Source organism: Heteronotia binoei, chromosome 8 (genome assembly GCF_032191835.1).
Source record: "Heteronotia binoei isolate CCM8104 ecotype False Entrance Well chromosome 8, APGP_CSIRO_Hbin_v1, whole genome shotgun sequence".
NCBI lineage: Eukaryota > Metazoa > Chordata > Lepidosauria > Squamata > Gekkonidae > Heteronotia > Heteronotia binoei.
In genome coordinates this window covers 91,445,010-91,466,008 of record NC_083230.1, presented here as the reverse complement: position 1 = coordinate 91,466,008, position 20,999 = coordinate 91,445,010, and the positions used below count along the sequence as shown (strand labels likewise).

The 20,999-nt window shown below is 43.7% G+C and overlaps 1 protein-coding gene across 1 annotated transcript in view; it reads right to left on the bottom strand.

Annotated features, from left to right (window-relative positions):
- APPL2 (adaptor protein, phosphotyrosine interacting with PH domain and leucine zipper 2) overlaps positions 1-20,279 on the bottom strand; it is a 43,335-nt gene extending 23,056 nt beyond the window's left edge. The window contains exons 1-5 of the mRNA XM_060245579.1: positions 19,907-20,279; positions 10,915-11,013; positions 5,609-5,668; positions 4,412-4,483; positions 1,495-1,582 (exon numbers count right to left, since the gene is read on the bottom strand). Coding sequence (XP_060101562.1) covers positions 1,495-1,582; positions 4,412-4,483; positions 5,609-5,668; positions 10,915-11,013; positions 19,907-19,960 — 373 coding nt within the window. The 5' untranslated portion in view covers positions 19,961-20,279. The remainder of the gene's footprint in view (positions 1-1,494; positions 1,583-4,411; positions 4,484-5,608; positions 5,669-10,914; positions 11,014-19,906) is intronic.
- Positions 20,280-20,999: the final 720 nt, after the last annotated feature.

Sequence of the window (20,999 nt, the reverse complement as noted above, 5' to 3'; positions counted from 1 at the left end):
CATGGCTGCCCTTCCAAACTTTCTGATTTCTTGGCTGCAGTCTCCTTTTGGCTAATGATGGAGGCAAGGAATAGAAAATCTTTAACAGTTTCAGTTTCTTCACTGTTACCCTTAAAGTTGTGTAATTTCTCAGTAATAATTACTTTTTGTCTTGATTTTCAGCTGGCACTTCCTGCTTTAACCTTCAGCAGCAGCCATTCAAGTCTTCACTGTTTTCTTCCATTAGTGCAGTGTTATCTGCATATCTCAAATTGTTAATGTTCCTTTCACCAATTTTCACTCCACCATCATTTGAATCTAATCCAGCTCTCCTTATGATATATTCTGCATAGTTATTTAGCAGATACAATACAACCTTGTCTGTCTGACACTTTTGCCAAGTGAAAACTATTCTTTTTCTTCATTAATCTGTCGTAACAATAGCCTCTTGCCTAGACTACAGGTTGTGCATCAAAACAATCAGATGCTGCGGCACATCCATTTCCTTTAAAACCAACCACTGTTTTTCATGATCCACACAGCCAAAGCTTTGCTTCCTTTTCTGAATCCAGCTCAAACATTTGGCATTTTTCGTTCCATATATGGTAATAGTCTTTGTTGTAAGATTTTGAGCATCACTTTATTCACGTGAGAAATTAATGTGATGGTCTGATAATGGCTCCAGTCTTTAACATCTCCTTTTTTCTTAATTGTTTAATGTTTAATGCGATGTGTAAATGCAGTCTCTCTTATGGAAGAGGGACATGTTTGCCATGAGATCACATTAAAAGCATCATCAGTGCACTAAGAAGAACTGAGCAAGAGAGCAGGGGGATAGTGAGCTGGCTACTGGATCAGGAAGAATCTAGAAGGAACTTCACTAGCTCAATCAGTCTACATCTGATGCCCAAAGTACCACAGGAACCACTTCTAACCTAATTGTTGAAACAATTTTATTAAGAATTCATTACATCAAGTTCAAGAACTTTTTCCCCTGCATTATTTTAAAGCAATTTTAAATACCTGTGTGTGCAATAAAGGGATTGGTTTGGGTTCAGATCAAATTCAAAATATGCAAGGTTTGGCTTCAAATCAATACAAAGCTCAGCCTGATAAAGAGATGCTGCAATCCAGAAACATAGACTGGAGTGTTTGTGGTACAGCAACATGCAAGCCATATTTCACCTGACCCTGGAAAAATTCTTGTAGAATGAGGTCATCAAATTGCACTGGATTGATTTCATGCAAGCTCAAGTATTTGCCAGCTTAAAGGATGCAGGCTAGAGACAGCTGCTAGTCTCACAGAATCCTGGTGTCTAGAGGAGGAAGCCAACATACCCCCCTTTTTTCTGGCCCTTACAATTCCCTTCTTGCCTTCTACAACTTGGTCATGTACATCAGGTTCACCAGACTGAGACCTCTTTCTTGCTTTGATTTCTGCTGGAAGCTTCCCAATGAAAATAACATAAAATATCAAAAGAAACAAAAATCCAGAAGAGCTTGACCAATATTTACCTGTGAGATCTTTTTCCCGAAACTGAATGATGGGGAGAACCATTGTGTCTGCGAGCTGCTTGGCCAATTCAGTGTGCAGAATGTTAAGCTGAAAGACAGGAGATGCTTTGGTTTAGAAGGCAAAATCACCTTCTCAGTTCTCCAAGATCAGAACACGAACCCCTCAGTTTGATTCCAAAGGAAAAGAAGTAGAACTCCACTACGGAACAGATGGCTGTCACCTCCCACTGTCTTACTGGCCTCACTGAATCCTCCCTCCAAAGCTGCTCCTGAGACAGAGAAATAGAGCTGGTTGCAGTGCAGGGTGGAAGGCACAAGGGAAAGAGGAAACTGTTCCCTCCTGTGTGCCTTGCCATTTCAGCCAGGGTGTGTGCACATCTAGTCAGTTTAGAAACAAAGATGGTTAAGGGGGAAGCAGACAGGGGTTTATTAAACTAAACATGGGGACAGAGAGAGTGGATAGATTAAGATATTTGGGCTATGGCAGTAGTTTGCACTTCTTTCTCAAGTACAGGGTATATTTACAGTCTTCTCATAGAAAACTAAGACACTTTACACTTTTAAATTCCAAAGATATGCCAAATAGTACAATTTTATATGCTGTTCAAGAAGCATTATGATGTTAAATTAGTAAGAGGTGTTTACTACATTAATTTCCCTCCAAATTTCTATCTCCCTCCCTCCCTGTGGCTTCAAAATTTCTGGAAATTTTACATTCCTACTTCAAAGCCAGACTTGTCTAACAATGCATGAAAAGGTACCATCACCCCACTTCTGGGCGGTTGCTGTTGCCAGACGCAGTTTTGGAGCTCTGCGGTTTTAAGGGTTTTTAAAATCATATTAATGACTCTTTTAGCTTTTATAAAGTAGTCCCATTTGAGACTGGTTTTTTAGCAGATTTTCTCTGTCAGATTTTAAGATCAAACTGTTGTGTTTTCCTTCAGGAGTTCTTATGTTATTTGCACTTTATCTAGCCCGGCACCTCCCACCCTCTCCTGCATGGTCTTCAATAGCTAGCTAATTAAGATGGCAACTCTTTCTTGGAGCTTGTACTTCCTTGGGCCAGTTGTTATATCTCATTCCAACCTCCCCCCCACAGTGGTGTTCTGAGGATAAAGGGCTGAATTTTATTTATTTATTTATTTTATTCGATTTATATCCCGCCCTCCCCACCGAGGTGGGCTCAGGGCGGCTTACAACAGAAAAAAAAAAGCTAACAGAGATCAATTTAAATACGTTAATAATTATACAATAAAATACATAAAACTCACATCGATATACACTATGCTACCTTTCCTTAAATCAGTCTTTCAAATTTTCCAGTATTCAAAATCTGATGTTCGAGATTTAATATTCAGGCATTCCGATCACAATTAATTATATGCCAACCGGAAGAGGGTTGTTTTACAGGCCCTGCGGAACTGTTCAAGGTTCCGCAGGGCCCTCACCTCCTCCGGGAGCTGATTCCACCAACAGGGAGCTGCAATCGAGAAGGCCCTGTCCCTGGTCGCTTTCAGACGGGCCTCCTTTGGCCCAGGGATTGTAAGGAGGTTCTGAGACCCCGACCTCAGCACTCTCTGGGGAACCTGTGGGGAGAGACGGTCCCTAAGGTAGGCAGGTCCCAGACCATAAAGGGCTTTAAAGGTCATAACCAGCACCTTGTACCGAACTCGGTATGTTATCGGCAGCCAGTGCAGTTCCCGAAGCCCCGGCTGAATGTGCTCCCGTCTAGGGAGCCCTAACAACAGCCAGGTAGCGGCATTCTGCACTAGCTGCAACTTCCGGGTTCGGCACAGGGGCAGCCCCATGTAGAGGGCATTGCAGTAGTCCAGCCTCGAGGTGACCGTTGCATGGATCACTGTTGCCAGGTCGCCGTCCTCCAGGAATGAAGAGAAGAGTAGGTACACAAGACTGGGACAAAATTAACTAGGCAAATAATGAAGTATAATGTGGTTGACTTCTGAAGTAACCTTCAGCTCAGCAGGAACATATCCATTTTCAAAGTCTGAACAGTTTACCAAAGGAGAGGCCTTGAAGCTTATATGATCTTAATTGTATTTATTCAGCAAACACTCACTGAAGTTGGACAACTTCTATGCTCTCCCCACACAGAAAAAATCCATATGGAGCAACAAAAATGGGAAAATAACTCCCCCACAGCATTATTCTGAGGCTGGAAAACCGGTTCTGAGTCCTTTGCTCATTCGTGGCAGATTTCTAATCCCCAAAAGGCTGTTCTTTATTTTTATTTTATTTTCCCTGCTGCAGGGAACCTGAGTTCCTTGGACTCAACTCTTTAAAATCCAAACATCTAGTTTGGCTGTGGGCTGCTACCCATGCAGAGCAGCTACACAGCACACCAACCTACTCTGCACAGGTAACAACCCTGTTTAACTGAGATTGTTGTTGAGCACTCCTGTCTCAGAGTCTTTGTGAAATCATTCCTTATTGAAGTACAAAGCTAGACTTGAGCCCAAAAAGGAGAAATAAAGGCAGTTGTCCAACAAAGACACATTCTTCGTACTGTAAATTTTAAATCTTCAGTAGGATCCAAACCACAGCCTTGGATCTGTGAGCAGAAGGGTACCTTTAAATGCACTAAACACATTTAGGTTCAAGATTTATTGTTACGTAATTGTGGAGTTATTTTAACACACTCAAGAATTATTTGAAGCCACGGAAGATTTTTTTAAAAAATCTAAATAAAAAGGAGAGGGAAAGCTCTGTTAGTTACTCTTAAACTTATTTCAAAACAGACTTGTTTTGACCCTTCCTTTCAGCAGAACAGTAACTGCTGCCCTTTTCTATTAACCACTCACAGCTCCAGCTTCTCTGTATATCCAGAACAGGCTAGTTGCAGTGAGGCAAACGTGTAGAAAGAGAAACTAAGAAAGCAGTTTCTGGCCACCTGGATTACCTCGTCCACAACTTTGGAGAAGTATTGAAGAGTAGAGATCATTTCTTCATCCCCTTTACCCAGGGCAAAATTCTGCATGGCAAACAAAAGAAAATAAGTCTTCAGTGGCTCCCACTAAATTCTAGGAGGATAGTGTAATATAAACGATATCAAACATAGTGAAGGATGGAGGAGACATTACCCTCATCACAAACACCAGAATTCCAGCAGAGCTGCCATATTAGTTTGTTGCAGCAAAAATAAACAGGAGTCTTGTGGCACTTTTGAGACTAACAAATCTTGCTTTCAAGTTTTTATCGACTACAGCAGTGATCTCCAACATTTCCAGACCTAAGAGCCACTGAGCTCCAAAAATGTGACATCAGAGTCACGAGACAGGAAGTGAGGGAACCAGAGCTAGGGCAGTTGGTAATGTGGACAGCAGACCAAGAGAACCAGGACAGGAAACACAAGCCAAACATTAGGTAGCGTACCATGGTGAGGAAAAAAATCAAGAAACAGAGCCATGGAAGAATTCACTCCACTGCTGAAATAGCCTCACCCTGTTGCACCTGTAGTTATGCATGCACAGAGGTAGAAAGAACAGCACCCTTAATCCCTCTAAAGGGCAAAAATGGCAAATGTAGAGAAACTTGCAATCCACTCGAAGGCCCCAAGCCCAAGGGTTGAAGCTCATTTGTCTAGAACACTTACTAAAATGCATGCACTGGGATCCTTGCTTATCAGATTACATAAACAGATAGGATTATGAAGAGTAAAAGTTGTAAAGATTAAAGGCTCAAGGAACAGAAGAAGTACAAGCATCTGCTCTACCTCCAAGTCCCCTGTTTCCTCTGTACAAATAAATGGCTGATATACATTCAGAGGAGGAAAAGCGAAGGAATGCACCTATGAGACATTCGCAGTTGAAAATAAAACAGTACTGTAAGGGAGTTTCATCAGATCCCTGTAAGACACAAGAAACTACCAAATACACCATGCTGGCTTGAATTTTCAGGAAATCACCTGGTGCAATACTATGAAATCGCAGAAGAGATCAGTGTAATCTTGCCAAGGTAAAAATCTGAGGCATATTCTCCCAATGACACCTCCCTAACACTAAAGGAAATACGCATGGATCTTGGGCACATCATCCGTTCAGTTCTCATTTGCTGAACCTGGCCACTGCTCAGGTTGCAAGCACCGCATGACACATACCTGTTTCTCATAGGCTAGAAGCTGCTTGGAGAGCTGCTGCGTTGCCAGGCACATTTCATTCTACAAAGAGAAAAGGTGTCTCATTACGGAGGTTCACACACACACTTAGACTAATCCTCTTATTTACTGTAGCCATCAAGGGCAGCACTAAGGAGGCCAGTCACTCCCCCCTTCCCTATTTAGGGTCACATGCAATTATTCCTCAACAGCACCAGACCCTCTTCTAGCTTGCTTGCTCTATATATTGATAAAGGTATAAGTATATGGGTAAAAATTACAAATCTTGGCTTTAATAGATTGCATATAATAACTATATCTTTTTTTTAAACTGAACTTTGAACTGAACTTTGCATATATCCAAGAACAGGATTTGCTCAGACCTTTCCCCCCACCCCCCAGCAAATTTTAAACCGTGCACTTGGGATTGTTTATTTTTATTAGCAGTCATTTGCATTGTGGGTGTAAAGCAAAACCACAAATAAGATTGAAGCAGGAAAATCACACTAAAGAGAAACAGTTCCCAAACTGGTTCTCTCCCTCCCCACAGCTTTGGTCATTGTTAATTTTAATTTGTGCATCACTTTAATAGCATAGCGATGCAATCCTAAACAGAGTGAAGAATATAATTCTTTTTAGGACTGCAATGAATGTGAGAGCTGGAAGCAAAGTGTTAATGCTCTTTCAACAACTGGACAAAGAAAAAAACCCATAGTGAACACCTGAAGAAGTCTCCTCCAGCCAGCAAAAGCTTACGCTTCAATAATTATATTAGTCTTGAAGTTACCACAAATCTCCCTTTTTTGTTCTCTATGTACCAAACTTTACAGGGCTACCCAAATGGATTTTGTAACCTAACCGTGTAACAGAATACTGGGTAAACTATATAAATAACACATGAAAAAGAAACTTGTACAATTGCTTCTGGCTCAAATTCTGAGCAACAGCAATACCAGCATGGTAAAAAACCACAATTACTTGGGTATTGCTGATTGTCTTTGCTTTCCATAGGCTCAACCACACATCCATTCACATTTTGCAGACTCTTCAGAACTGACTGCTCACTCACACATGCAAAGGCTTCTCTTCCACTTTGTGATTCAGAAGAAACAAGCTACTCTGATGTTCATGTTTTAAGATGCTTTACAGCGGTGTTAGGCCAAAAATAAAATAATTTTAAAAAACCAAGCGCAGAAATCATATGGTACCTTTTCTTAGGACCAACCCAGTGACACACAAATGCACATTTACATGTCATGGGGATGGTTCTAATACAAGCTGCCACATGGTTTGCATGTCTATTTTCACACAGCCTTTTCCTGACTCCGGCCCATCTGCAGAAGCTGCAAATACAAATGAGATTTCCTAAGATATGTCCAACATCTCTCAACACCACTTTCATTTAATCAATTCCATGCTCAAAAAGGTGGCACACAGATTTATTAATATGGGCAGTAAACCAAACTTATCAGTTTTAAATGAGAGTGTGGCTGGTATCCTTGTATACAAGATACCAGATAAGAACGGAATCACTTGAGCTAAAAATCCACACCATCATTTCATCACTGTCTAATAGTACACTGGCGGGCCCATATACAGATATCAAACACAGGCCACCCAAAAACAAAGTAGAGGTTTTTACATACTCCAGAGGGCTTCCTACATATGAAAAAACCCTAACTTTGTAAATTAATTTCTCCTCACACACAATGGCTTGATGAAGACAGAATATGCTACAAGAATGCAGAATGCTGAGAACCACTGATGTCAGTTAAAGTGGGAAAAGGAGGAGAGAAAATTACCCTTCTCAAACCTGCCAGTTTATTGAACCCTGAAGGGGGAGATTAAAGGGTGTGGTAGGAATTCCAAATTGCTCCTATCGTTCCCACAATTCCTCATTGCTCCCCACCCAGCCCTGTCTAATACTCACTTGATGGCTATTTCAGCATAATTGTGAGGATTTTTTTTTCTATTCCACAAACTACATCGACCATACACAAGCAAATAAAACACTTCATGCCATGTTTTTGACAATCAGTAAAAAGCTATCCCACAATGTGAGTCTGTGCTATAAAAACAATTTGCTTTCTCCTCTTACCTTATAATAAAATTAAGTTATATTGAACTTGAAGCCATGTCCCCAAATCCCATCTACAGTTCCAATTATGCAAGTAGATGGATGTCCCAATAACTATGGTACTACAGCAACTTTTGGAAATAAGGATAAGAACACAAACAAGAATGCTTTAAAGTCTGGAAGGTGTGCCACATGAAGCTGTAAGCTCCAGACATTCCACCTGGCAAACATGGGAGTTGACTCAACAACATACTTATCGGTAACATCATGCAATGCAAATCAAAACACCTGCAAGGGTGGATCTCACTGTTATGACATGCATGATTCTGGACAAAGAAAAAGGGAAGTGTTCTATTCAGTGAAAATATGTACCTAGGGCTTTTTCCTACAGCAGCTCCCAGCAGCTTGAAATCCCTTTCAATGGCTACTGACCTTTTGGCCTTGTAGACTAAGAGCGCAATCCGGGGGGTGGGGGGACGGAAAGTCTTCTGGAAGCAGATGAGCCGGTACGTGCGTGCAGGAAGGGTTTGTGCTGACGTACGACCAGCGCCACCAGAGCGGAGGGGAGGTACGTGGGCGGGGGGCTGCCTGAGCAGCACCCCGCCCAAGGGCAGCGCCACCTGAGGGCTGTGCCCGAGTGTGGGCAGAAGTGAGGCAAAGCACGGCGTTCAGGCGGAGGAGGCGGTGGAGTTGGGGACGCGGCCAGGCTTAGGCTGCTTCCTGAGCACTTTGGCCCATGACATGCCCCCCCCCCCAAGAGGCGCAACTTTATGCCCGCAAAAACGGTGGCGTGCCTCATAGGCACCAAAACCAAAAGGTCGGTGTTGCCGCTGTGGAAGCTTGCAAACCCAATTCCCTCACGCCTCAGGCTAACGAGCCCCCTCTCCAGCACCCAATCGTGGTCTCCCCCGCCTAGAAATACTTCCACTCTGGCCTCGCACAACTCAGTTGTTAGGGAAAGGAGCGCATAGCGGGAAGCTCTGCTGGCAAGCTCCTGGCCATACGGACTTAGAGTGAGGGACAGGCAGGCACGTTGGTGACGGGTTCTGCATCTCGCGGTTGCTTTGAAAGTATCTTTGCCTTGCGAGAGGGAGAGAGAGGTCTCTCCCATGGGGCTAACTGCTCTTGTTTCCAGGTCTCCACAGGTTCCGGGCTCCTGGAGGCTCTGCATGCAAGGACTGTCGCCCATGGCTCGGTAAGTTCCACTGCCCCCCCCCAGCCTCCCCCTTCCCTCGCTCTTGACTGCTCGGTGTACAAGCGTCACTGGCACTTGAACCAGGCAGTGGGCTCCGGCAGGGGGCATTTGTTGACCCCACTCCTCTGTGCTGCCGCCTGCTCCCTTCCCTTGGTCTGCCCTCTGCTGCGTTTACAACCCCTGGCAGGGCACAGAGTGTGTGTGTGTGGCGGCTGCACTGTTGTGGGGAGGTGGGTCAGAGACTGTCCCTTTAAGAGAGCGCCCAGCTGCAACGCAGCCCGCTCTTCCAGCCGCCGCACCTGCAGGTGCTCTTGATCTCTATCTCCGTTTTGCAGGTGAGACTTCAACACAGAGGCTTCTGCGTGTGCCGCTCCACTGCCCCCCCACTCCCTCAGAGGCTTCTGCCCGCCGCTCGGAATGGAGCCCTGCCCATGGCGAGACTGCCCAGCATGTGCCAGGGAGACTGCTGCACTCTATTCTGGAAAAATAAAGTCTGAGCTGTGCCCTCTGCTGTCTCTCCCGCTTGGTATCTGCTGCATATTCCCTGGGCAACCCCCCCCCACCCCGTCAGTGGCCTCTCCGAGAAAATGCCTGAGAGGGAGGGCAGACCTGGGGGGGACGGTCTATGAGCCATCATGCTGCCCCCCGCATGGCTGGACAGGGGAGGGGGAGCACCGCCCCTCAGTCTGCCCAAATTGGCAGCCTACCCAACCCCACAGGGCTGTTGTGCACAGGACAATAAGGGGGGGCTGATGAAGTGGACTCAGAGTTCTGCAGCTGATCCACTCACACTCTGAGTTCCGTGGCCCTCGGGGAAGGTGTTCTGTGCACATGGCAGGGGGGCGTCAGGGCAACACAGGGGGTCTCGAGGAAGGGGGTCTGCTACTGGGCTGCTCGCTCCCAGACACACATTCCAGCCGCTGCCTATGACAGCAAGCTCCTGCACTTGGTACTTCCTGCTTGTGTGCCCGCCATTGGCAGAGTCTCTGACAGCGGGAAGGTGTGCGGGGACTGACGGCTTCTCTGTGGTCCTGTGCGGGCCTGTCTCACCCCTGCCTCGCCACCAAGCCAGGCATCTCATGCGCGCATGCCCAGCCTCACTCCTGTTCCCTCCCTATGTTGGTGGGCCGTCTCTCCTTTGCCTCTGATGGTCTGCCCATCATTAGCTCCGTTCTGTTTGGGGGTGGGTTGGGGATGGCTACCAGCCTCTCTGGGACCACCTCTCCCCATCCCTGACTGTCATGAGCCGCAGTGCATGTGCCAGGACTGGCCAATTGGGGGGGGGGGGTGGCTGGGCTGGCCCTCCCGTCCGGCTGCCTCCACCTCCCTTCCATGCCTCCGCCAGCGGTGTTGCCATGGCCACCGTCTCCCTCACGGCGAGCTACGACTCTCCCCTCCCCACGCTCCAGAGTGCTGAAGTCCTCAGGAAGTCTACTAGCGGCACGGAAGCTACGCCGTGGCCGGCTGCCCCTTATCACTGGATTGGGCTGTAAGAGACCTATTAGCCTACAAGGCCAATGCAAATAACACAAAAAGCAGGGACAAGCTGGCCCCACTGCCCAATGACAGGAAAGCTAGCCTGCCCTCCCTCCTTTGCACATTCACCCCATATGGGGGCCGAGTCTATAGTTTGTACATACTCAGGTACTGTGACAAAGGTGCCAGATGTGGACAGAAGGATGTGAGAGCCAGCACATCTGGTCTCACTCTACCTGTGAATCGAAATGTCATACACAGAGAGCTTAGGTACAGATACAGTAATCTCACTAACAATCCTCATGAGCACAACCATCCAAAATTGAGCTACCATAAAAAAGAAATTTTCCCATTGTAAAGGATGGAATGGCTCCAGTATGTACATAATACTAACACAATGAACCTGGCAATGTATTTGATTGGCTTAACAGATCCCAGCACCAGCATTATACAAAAGAAGGGGTAATCAAGCCTCGACTCAGCCGGTTAGTGTTGGCCCATCTCACAGGTTTGCCTCTAATACTTCAAAAGGGAAGCCAAAACACAGACAAAATTGCTTACCTGAGCCCCATAAACCCGCTGCATTGCTTGAAGCAACTGGTTGGTGTAGTCCGTAAGTGTTCCTGCATCTTCTTCAAATACACTCAGCAATGAGCGAGTCTGACAAAAGAAGAGGGTAAGCAATTTAACAATTTATCCCCCCCTTCAAATGGAAGGGGGGGATAAAACAAAGATGTAGCATAGTAAAAACAGGCATTAGTAATATTTATAAGAACCACATATCAAAATAGATGTTTTCCCAAGGACTCCAGATTTCAGCAAGATAATGTGAAACCCTCATGATGAATGAAATGTGTAACAGGGAAGAAGGGGCTCACAGAAGCCCATCACCTGATTACGGTCAAAATTCCCCAAACAATCTGCTTCCCAGCATTTACTACTTTATATCAGGGCTTTTTTAAAAGCACAGGAACGTGTGGTCTAATATGTAAATGAATTTCTGCTGGGCTTTTTCTACAAAAAAGCCCTATGCGAAACAATGGTGACATGCAAATGAGTTCCTGCTGCTTTTGCTATCAAAAAAGACCTGCTTTATACAACTCAATGCCTAAAGCTCAGATGGAGCAGTCTCAGTATTTTACGTAGTACCCCCTTCCCATATGCCACCATCAAACATTTTTAACAGCAAGTATTTCATAATGTTGGCCATGCAGGAACAGGTCTGTTTGGCCAAGTGCACATGAACTGGGGAATTAACATGCACACAAAGACAACATCTATAAATTTGTTACCCCTGAATAGGGAAGATTCATTGATGGCTAACACCCTCCAATTTCACACATCCACTATGAGGCATACGATGATATTCCCACACAGAATGGCCACATTACATACTACTTCCCTATGCAAGTGCTAGCAGTCCTCAAGGAAATTTAACACTAAGGGGAAGTAGGGGCAGGGGTGGCATCTGACATAATCTGGCCAATCCCCGTTTCTGTTTGCACTGTCTGAATCAAGTCTTGAGTAGTCAATACTGACTTTGATGGACCAAGGGTCCAGCTCAATATGAGGCAGCTTCATGTATATGCTTGTTCTTCCTTCTCTTTACTGTCTATTTTATTCCACTTTATTTCTCTCTAGGAATCAAGGTAGACTACATGGTTTAAAACAATGCGGTTAAGAACAATAGGGCAGACATAATAGTGAATGTGACTGGCTTCCAAAATTAGAGAGCAGTGCACTTAAATTGTATCATGCACATCAGTGTGAGATTATTCCAAATTGCCATTGCCTCATCCCATGCTAGAACAAAAAATGTAGGTATTTATCCTGCTGATTAAAATACCCAAACCTGTGTCGAAACTCAGCAGACAAACAGGTTTAATTTTTTTAAAGAGCACAAAAGTGATAGTCAAATTATTCCGTACAGGAGGCCCCCCCTTCCAGTATTCTTCTGTCAACTCTGATTTATTTATTTTTTTGTAATAGCCCTTCTCCCATATTCCCATGACTTGTATCTGTGGCCAAAGGGGTGGTTAAACTTGCTTAATGTAAGAGTCACACAGAATAAGTGTCAGATGTTTGAGAGCTGTAAGACATGAACATCAGATGTTTGAGAGCTGCAAAATGGAAGGCAGGCAAATAGATGGGGGAAAGGAGGGAGAGGTAGAAAAAAAACAACTTTAGCTTTAAATGTATTCTCCATGCTGCCAGCTGGCTTGGAGAAGTGATTTAAAGAGAGAAATGCTAAGCTGGCCAATGGGCAGTGATGGCTTTGAGAGCCACAGTTCGGCCACCTCTGATCTAAACTGTCTAGATTTTAACAACTTGTCTGAAGGCTAAAGTAGATGTGAGAAAAAGATGCACATATAGTCACCCATTCATATGTAAGTAGGTGTTTGGTGTAATAGGTTATTTTTCCCACAGTTGAACAGGTGGATGAGGGAACCTAAATTTTCTCATTCCCTAGTTGCCTTCATTATCTGGAGCATTTTTCCTTGCCCTGCCACGAAGAAGACTGGAAGAAAAATGCCTCAAACAGTTAAGGACAACAAGGTAGGGAGGTGAAATTGGCACAGTTTAGCTCTTCTCACTGCCATGATAGTCAGAATGGCATAGTGGGTAGATTGTTGGACTGGAAGACCCAGGTTCTAATCACACTTTGCCATGAAAACATAGGATGAACCTGGGCTAGCCACACACATTCACCTAATCTACCTCACAAGTCTGGGTCCCCACTGGGGAGAAGGGCAGGGCATAAGTGAAGTAAATAAATAAATATTCCTGTGGGGCAGTTGTACTCTTCATAGCAGGGCCCAATGTTTACATCACCTCAGTCTAGGATGTGCTCTGTTTACAGTCCAGGCTTTGTTTATTAGCTTCCCCTTGCCTGTAGAACATCAGGGTGCCTGCCACTCTCATGGCTTTCCACCAAGGCTGTACACAAGTATTCCATAGAGCACTCCAAGAAATATGAATCCCAGCTGCTGGACATACACACGCAAGACAAAATTTTTAAAGTGGTAGCTTTAAATGTATTTTTAATCTTTGTAATTATGTGTTGGATCCAGTCAGCTTTCCCACTGCAGAAAAAGGGAGGGAGTCCCCTCTGAGCACCAAAAGGAGGGGGGGGTCAGAGGCATGTACAAAAGCCACATAGGAGGGGGGATGCAGTAAGGAAAAGAATTGGGAGAGACTGAGTGAAAAAGCTGGCTATATCCAACCCTATGTGTTTTCATAAGGTTTACTGTATTTTATTTTACTGTTATCTGCCATTGGTTCTGACTTGGTCAGGAGAAAAACAAACAAATCTTTTATATAAATTCTTCATTTTCCTTAAAAACTGACACACATGCCTGACACAGGCCACTTTCACACTACTGTTCTAAACCAGATGTTATCTGTTGTTGGTCCAGTTCTGACTAAAGTGATACTGGGACAGGGGTTTCATAAAATGAATTTAGTTCCATTAATAAGCTATCTCTGAAGTTGTCTTCTCTCCCCACCTTTTTTCATGGTGTAATCTCCCTCAAACTTTTTTTTGAACATTCTAAATTGAGCGCTACAGTGCTCGACCAATATAGTGGTGCCAAAGTATCTCAATGGTACTGCTGTAGCACCAAAGTGCTATATTGGTTTAGTGCCATGGCGCTCAACTTAGAACTTTTAAAAAAGTTAAAAAAGAAAATGAGGAAGAGCAAGCCATGGAAAAGAGCAAAATGGCATTTTAGAAGAAAATGACGACGACATTAGATTTATATTCCGGCCTCCACTTAGAGAGACTCACAATCTCCTTTATCTTCCTCCCCCACAACAGACATTCTATGAGGTGGGTGGAGCTGAGAGGGCTCTCACAGAAGCTGCCTTTTCAAGGACAACCTCTGCCAGAGCTATGGCTGACCCAAGGTCATTCCAGCAGGTGCAAGTGGAGGAGTGGGGAATCAAACTCAGTTCTCTGAGATAAGAGTCCACACACTTAACCACTACTCCAAACTGGCTCTCTCTTAGGAAGCACTATGGAGCTGTTAAGCACACCACAGTGATTCAGAAGTACAACAAAGAGGTGAAAACAAAAGAAAGCTGTCAGCAATACAAGTCAGGAATTTATTTGACCTTTCATTTTTAGTAGAGTTGAACTTACAACAGATATCTGGGTAATTGAATTTCCTGCGACTACTGTGACCCATTTCTCTGAGAACTCTGTAATGTGTTTACCATGTTGCATCTAAGTCTTCTGCCTGGCTTGGTGGCCTATAGCAGACCATCACCATAATATCACTATTATTTATTTTCTTTTATTTTTACCCAAAGACTCTCAACTGAATTTCCATGTTCAGATTCATGTATTTCCTCACAAGTATATACTTCCTTTACATATAATGCTACTCCTCCCCCCTCCTAATTTGTCTATCCCTTTTAAACAAGTTGTACCCCTCAATTCCCAACACACGGCATCTTCACACATACTAAGAAAAACTGTTTCTCTGTAGCTATCCATGGTCACCAGGAAAGAATGTTAATGGATAAATGTAGGGAGAGTTGAGGATTATGCATACATCAGCTTTTTTATTCCTCTCTGTGGCCCAGCAGACATACAACACATCTTCATGGATTTGACCCAAAATAGGCCTAACACATCTCTCTTGATAGTTTAGTACCAGAATGCGTATGAAGGAGTCATTAGTATAGTAGCTGTCTGTGGACTTACACAAAAACATTCAAGTTAACTTGATTATCTGTTCTTGAAGTTCCTAGTGTAATCCTAGACTAGAATTAAATCTAACTGTGGAAGAGAAGTTAAGAAGTTAAGACTCTCTGTCTAGAAAATACAGCTTGCAGGGGCGGGGGGGGGGAGAGCACAATGAGCTGACCTGGTAGCATAGGGCAATTCACAGTCCAGAGGCAACTTCAGACATTTTTTGCACCAGAGCTATGAAAATGACACCAAAATAAAATTTCTGTGGGCTACAGCTCACTTCCTCTTGTTAATACTACATAAAAATGGTGGTTGGAGCCAAGAAAATACTCCTTTCCTTGAAATTTCCTTCATATTGCTTTACGGTCAAGGTCAGCCACGACATGCTCTCAGGCTTCGTATATTACAAAATTAATAGGTATGCCACCCATACCTGTAGTATATTATGTACCATGACAGAAGAAAATACCTCTCTCCTCTTTAAAAAAAACAACTGTGTGCACATCAGAGACAATAAGGACCTGCCATAGCTTCCTAAATCACTTTGAGTAAATTCCATTCAAAAAAGACAAAATCCTTTTCTATGAAGAACATGGAGAATAAACTGCTAATTTTGTGAGGAATTAAGGAGCCCTCAGGGAGAGTTCCTAACCTGTAAAGCCTGGAAAGTTAATAGCAGTGAGCTCTTTCATTTATAGGGATGATTCAAGCAGCATGATCCCCAATTATTTAAATGCTGCATAATTTAATACAATTATTAATTGATTACACAGGAAAGCCTGGATACAGATGACATCAGTAGTTTCAAAACAGAGCACTGGCCTATGAGGAAACACAAAGAAAAGCAATATTCATGAGATCACTTCCTGATTATTAATTATTTATTATTTGCTTGTTTCACCTATCATTCCAGATTGCCACAGGCTTGCTCTAACAGGTTGTATGAATCTGCCATTTCCTAGCTGCTACCCAAAGGAGCTGTTGGCACACTCATAAAGAGACTGTCTACACACAATGTACCATGGGTGCGGCCCTTACAGCCACAGCAGATTTCTGTAATCAAGGCAACTCGATCAGCATGGAGTAGGCAACTCGGTCAGCATGGAGCACCATATCAGGAATGTATTGAGGTCATGCCTAATCTGAATATAAAATGCAGAAAGCAAATGGACATGGGATCTGGGATTGTATTATTCTGAGTGAATGCAACAAAAAACTTGAACTGGAAATTGATATCTTTAAATATAAGACTTCAAAATATTGAAATTATCTAAACTAACTGAGTTTGGATTAAACAACAGCAAAAAAGTTAGGCTTTCAGACAATGACTGGCCCAGTATTTTGGCTGAGCACAGCTTTGAACTCAGTTCTCCCTAATCATCATCTAATACTTTAACTAGTACCCTACACTGGCTAATAACAATGTGTAGATTCTAACAATATTTTTTTTCAGATATTCCTTAAGTATCCATGTGTGGCATGCTCCTTATGCCTCCTGGTCTGCCACTTTAACAGTATCATGGTACACATTTATTCTTCCCTCCCCGCCCCCAAGGAATGTCAAATATTAACAAGCTTACCATATGCTAGCCTTAAACTGTGAACATTTCAGCTTTGATAACGTGGCTTTGGGAAGACAGCCAATAAGAGACAAAAGAGCAGTGATAAAGGAGCAATGTTAGCGTGTGTTTGTTTAAAACGTCGCCAAGTCACGCCTGACTTATGGTGACACCAGCAGTGGCTCTCAAAGAAAGTGAGAAGCAGAGGTGGTTTGTCACTGTGTTGCTCTGTAGAGTCTTCCTTGGTGGTCTCCCTTCCATATACCAATCCAATAATACCATAAAATGTATTATAACATCTTTGCTATAACATATTACTATTTTGTAGTCCTCTGGGGCAACATATTGAAGATTTAAGCAATGTAAGGTGATATTTTGTAGGAAACCACAATTGTGAAGTTCAAAAATGCACTGTTATCAACAATCCTTTTTTCTCCCAACTAATAAGGTAGGAATTAGATTCTAAATATAGAAACAACAATGCATCCAAAGTTGTGATCATATTTAAGTCCAACTGAGATAATTGGGAAAGCTAAGTATGGTCTTCTATTGAAATAATAGGTGTTAAAAGTGCTTTACTTTGGAAGGCTCAGACCCATATAACTTTTAAAAAGGTCTTTATTGCTATAATTTTAAAACAAGTCCTTTATGGTAGAGGGGTGATGGGAGCTGAGGGGGAAGGGACCCTGGAAAATCCTTCTTGATGGAAAAGGCTAATTAAGCCTTTGAAGAACAATACTAAGCAGCACAGATGTGGATTAAGTACAGAATTTATCCTGACGAAAACTAGTCTTACAAAATGAACTCCACAATAAATTGAACAACAGAAGGGGGGGAAGTTTTCTCCAGTTCCAACCCCTGAAATCAAAGTTGCAACAGCGGATACTGAGAACATCCATCAGTGGACAGAAATAAGATATTTGCCCTGGAGAGGAAAACTAGAAGATGATGGAAATTGTCTTCAGTGTGATTTCATAAATTTTCATTAATTTTCTATTTGCCTGCCCCATTCCAAAGGTCGGAAGCAGGTAACTAAAAAAATGACAAAGTTTTAAAACTAAGATTCAACCCCTCCCCATAATTTTCTCCAAATTACTACATCTCTTGTCCCGTTTATACATTAAACAGGATCAAGGGGCATATCATTCTCTTGAACTGTACCATGTTAAGATGTAAGAGATGCATGTTTGATAAAAGGCTGAAGAAATATCCTATTAATAGCATGACCAAGAAAAGGCTCAAATATTTATTCCCTGATTTGCTAGTTTTTTAGATTCAGAAACCATGCAAGATGCCCTGTGTTTACTGAAGGAAGGACATACAAACAGCATTCCCCACCTGCAGCCTAAAGCAGTACAGTTAATGAAAAAAATTATTTTACTTAGCTAAATTTATCAACTGACCCTTACAGCACTTCCAAATGATACTCAAATACAGGCTTTGGGGGCCACCATATGCTTTTTAGACCCATTATTTCCTTGGAAGCGCTCTCTTACTTCAATGTGATCTCCAATTATCAAATTAGAAAAGAAATTTTCATTTGGTTTGTTGGGGTGACTGTGACAAAGGCAGCCATCCTGGATTTTTGTGGGAACACCATTTTTAGTGGAAAAATTGGATGTGTACACATTTGCATCACATGTCAGTGCCAGTTTGGTGTAGTGGTTAAGTGTGTGGACTCTTATCTGGGAGAACCGGGTTTGATTCCCCACTCCTCCACTTGCACCTGCTGGCATGGCCTTGGGTCAGCCATAGCTCTGGCAGAGGTTGTCCTTGAAAGGGCAGCTGCTGTGAGAGCCCTCTCCAGCCCCACCCACCTCACAGGGTGTTTGTTGTGGGGGAGGAAGGTAAAGGAGATTGTGAACCGCTCTGAGACTCTTTGGAGTGGAGGGCGGGATATAAATCCAATATCTTCTTCTTCTTCATGTTCCAGGAAATTCTGGGAAACTTGTGCAAATAATTTTGCATCTTTTAAGTCAGGAAAGAATGCCTTGAATTTCAGCAATTAGTCCCATGACCTTGCCAGCTCTACAAAGAGGCCAAGACTGCAGCAGCCCAAGCTTTTGATGTGCTCTGCAGCCTCTAATCACGTCTTCATGTCGCCCAAAATTAGAAGTCAGGCTAGTGATGCACCGACTCCCTTTGAGATGAGTCACCTGATGCTTGTACCTTCTCCATTAGAGCAGGAGAAAGCCTGTTTTGCATCAAGGCCTTTCCCTGGGAAAGATTAAAAAAAAATGACAGGCCAAGGAAGGGGAAAAGCCTTGCTTCATAGTAAAGACTTTTAAATCCTAACACCTTTTCTTTGCCCCTAGTAAAAGGGAGGAGAGGAAGAGAACAACAGACCCTTCATGCTGTGGCAGTCAATTTGGCAAAGGAATCAGAGGACATAAGGTTGCTGGGAAACACATACACACTTACAAGGGGTTACCAGAGAGGTTTTAATCAACTGTGTATCTTAACTTTCAATTATTGTTCCTTAAATGTCTATTCTTGGTATTTTTAATGAACTAGCAATCAGATAAAGAGTCAAACAAATAAAATTTCCCCAGCTTTCAAAGACGACAATCTCCACTGGTCTTTCTTGGTAAAAAAGTTAAAGTGACCTCGATTTGTTCTAGCCCCTCTATGCACTAAGAAGCAGCCAGCGCTTGTCACTGCCCATCCCCCTTCAAGCTCATTCATATGTACACAGTACTTCACATTAGAAGAACCTCTGCTGCAGTTTCCCCGTACTTCCCAGACTGTAAAATGGAGCTATATGGTGCTTTTTTGTGTGTATGAAATGCAGCTTCCGAGCAGCACTGCACAAATAATTATTTTGCTATTGCTATGGTAACGTTTCTTGTCACAGAACCAGATCCCCTAACAGTTTTCAGAGTACTGACGTATCTATCAAATATTATGGCTACCTTTATCCTTCTTTCTAGACTCCCTCAAGGTCTAGACTACACATATATATTCCAAAATGCCTCTTAATCGGGGAGAGGGCTGGATTTTAACCCTACATCCAGTTCTTAACAGGACCCAAGTATCATTTAACTTTAATCCAACAAACAAAAATTAACTAGGCCGCTTGGATGCAACCCTAAAACCAGATGCTCACCAAGATCGAAAGACCTGCTGGCCTCGGCTAAACGCCTTATTATTCCGGACCGCGGCCAGTCCTGCTTTAGCTCTCTTTCCACAACAGTGTTGCAGATAGGTTGAGCCCGCAATTTGGCGGGGCTACGACATCCTACCCCCACCCCTTCTTCTCCCCCTCCCACTTCAGATCTACTCGCTCCTGCCCCGATACCTGCGGACTATCCTGCAAAGCTTCTTCCAGGCGAAGTTTGTCGACAGCCGGCATTGCGAGAAGAGCACCGAAGCTGTCGTCGTGAATAATTGTGCTTGGCTTAATTCTGCTGCAAAAGCTGTAGCGGGGGTGGCGGCCAAGCTTTCCTCTGTGACACGTATTGTTTTGATGCAGCGCCGCTTATAGCCAAGAGGGGGGGGGGGAGCTAGCGCTTCTCTCTCTCTCCCTGCACCAGGGAGAAGGGGGCACGCAGCGAGATCACCAGCCAAGGTGTAAACAGGTTGCAGCCGCCTGTTGCAAGCCCCGTCCGCAAGCTGCGCGGAGGACCACTCCTGCAAGGTTCCTGTTTCGGGGAGGAAGTGGAGGAACTAGTGGCGAGCGGGAGCATTTTGCGCAGGAAGTGTGGCGTTGCGTACTATCCTCCCTAGATGAACTCTTCGTTGTAGAAACCTAGCAAACCGGACGGCGGGGAGGGGAGAAGAGGACGGGATGGGAGGGGAAAGAGAGGAAATAGGTTTAGCGAGGAGGTAAAAACCTCCGAGCAGATGATTAAGGGGCGTTAAGGTTGTATTTTGATGTTCGTATTCGTTATGCATGAGACTGTTTAAGGCTGCGCTTTTAATATGCTATTTTACTAGGGTTTTAAGTAAGTTTTAAAGTGCTTTTCCATAGCTCTGTTCGTGGCAACTCACAAATAAAATCACTTATTAGTTGTTTTTAATAAGATAAATACATTTATTTAAAAGGCTGCGTATAAAGCAAATGCTTTGGCCTTGTGCGTGAAAGAGAGTAGGGGAGGTCTCAAACCAGTTTCCAAGGGAAGGCAACCCACAGAGGAGGTGGCACCAATGAAAGTGCCCAGTCTCCAGTTGCTAATCTCCAGATTTGGTTTGAGGACTTCTGAAATTACAGCCGATCCTTGAAATACAGAGCTCGCTTATCCTGGAGAAATAGCAGCTTTGAAGGTTGAACTGTATGAATTATGCTTTGCAGAGATCCCTCCCCAAGTGCCCGCTTCCCCAGGCTCCACTACTAAATCTCCAGAAATTTCCCAATCTGGAGTTTTCAACCCTGCACAACCTGCTTCATCTTC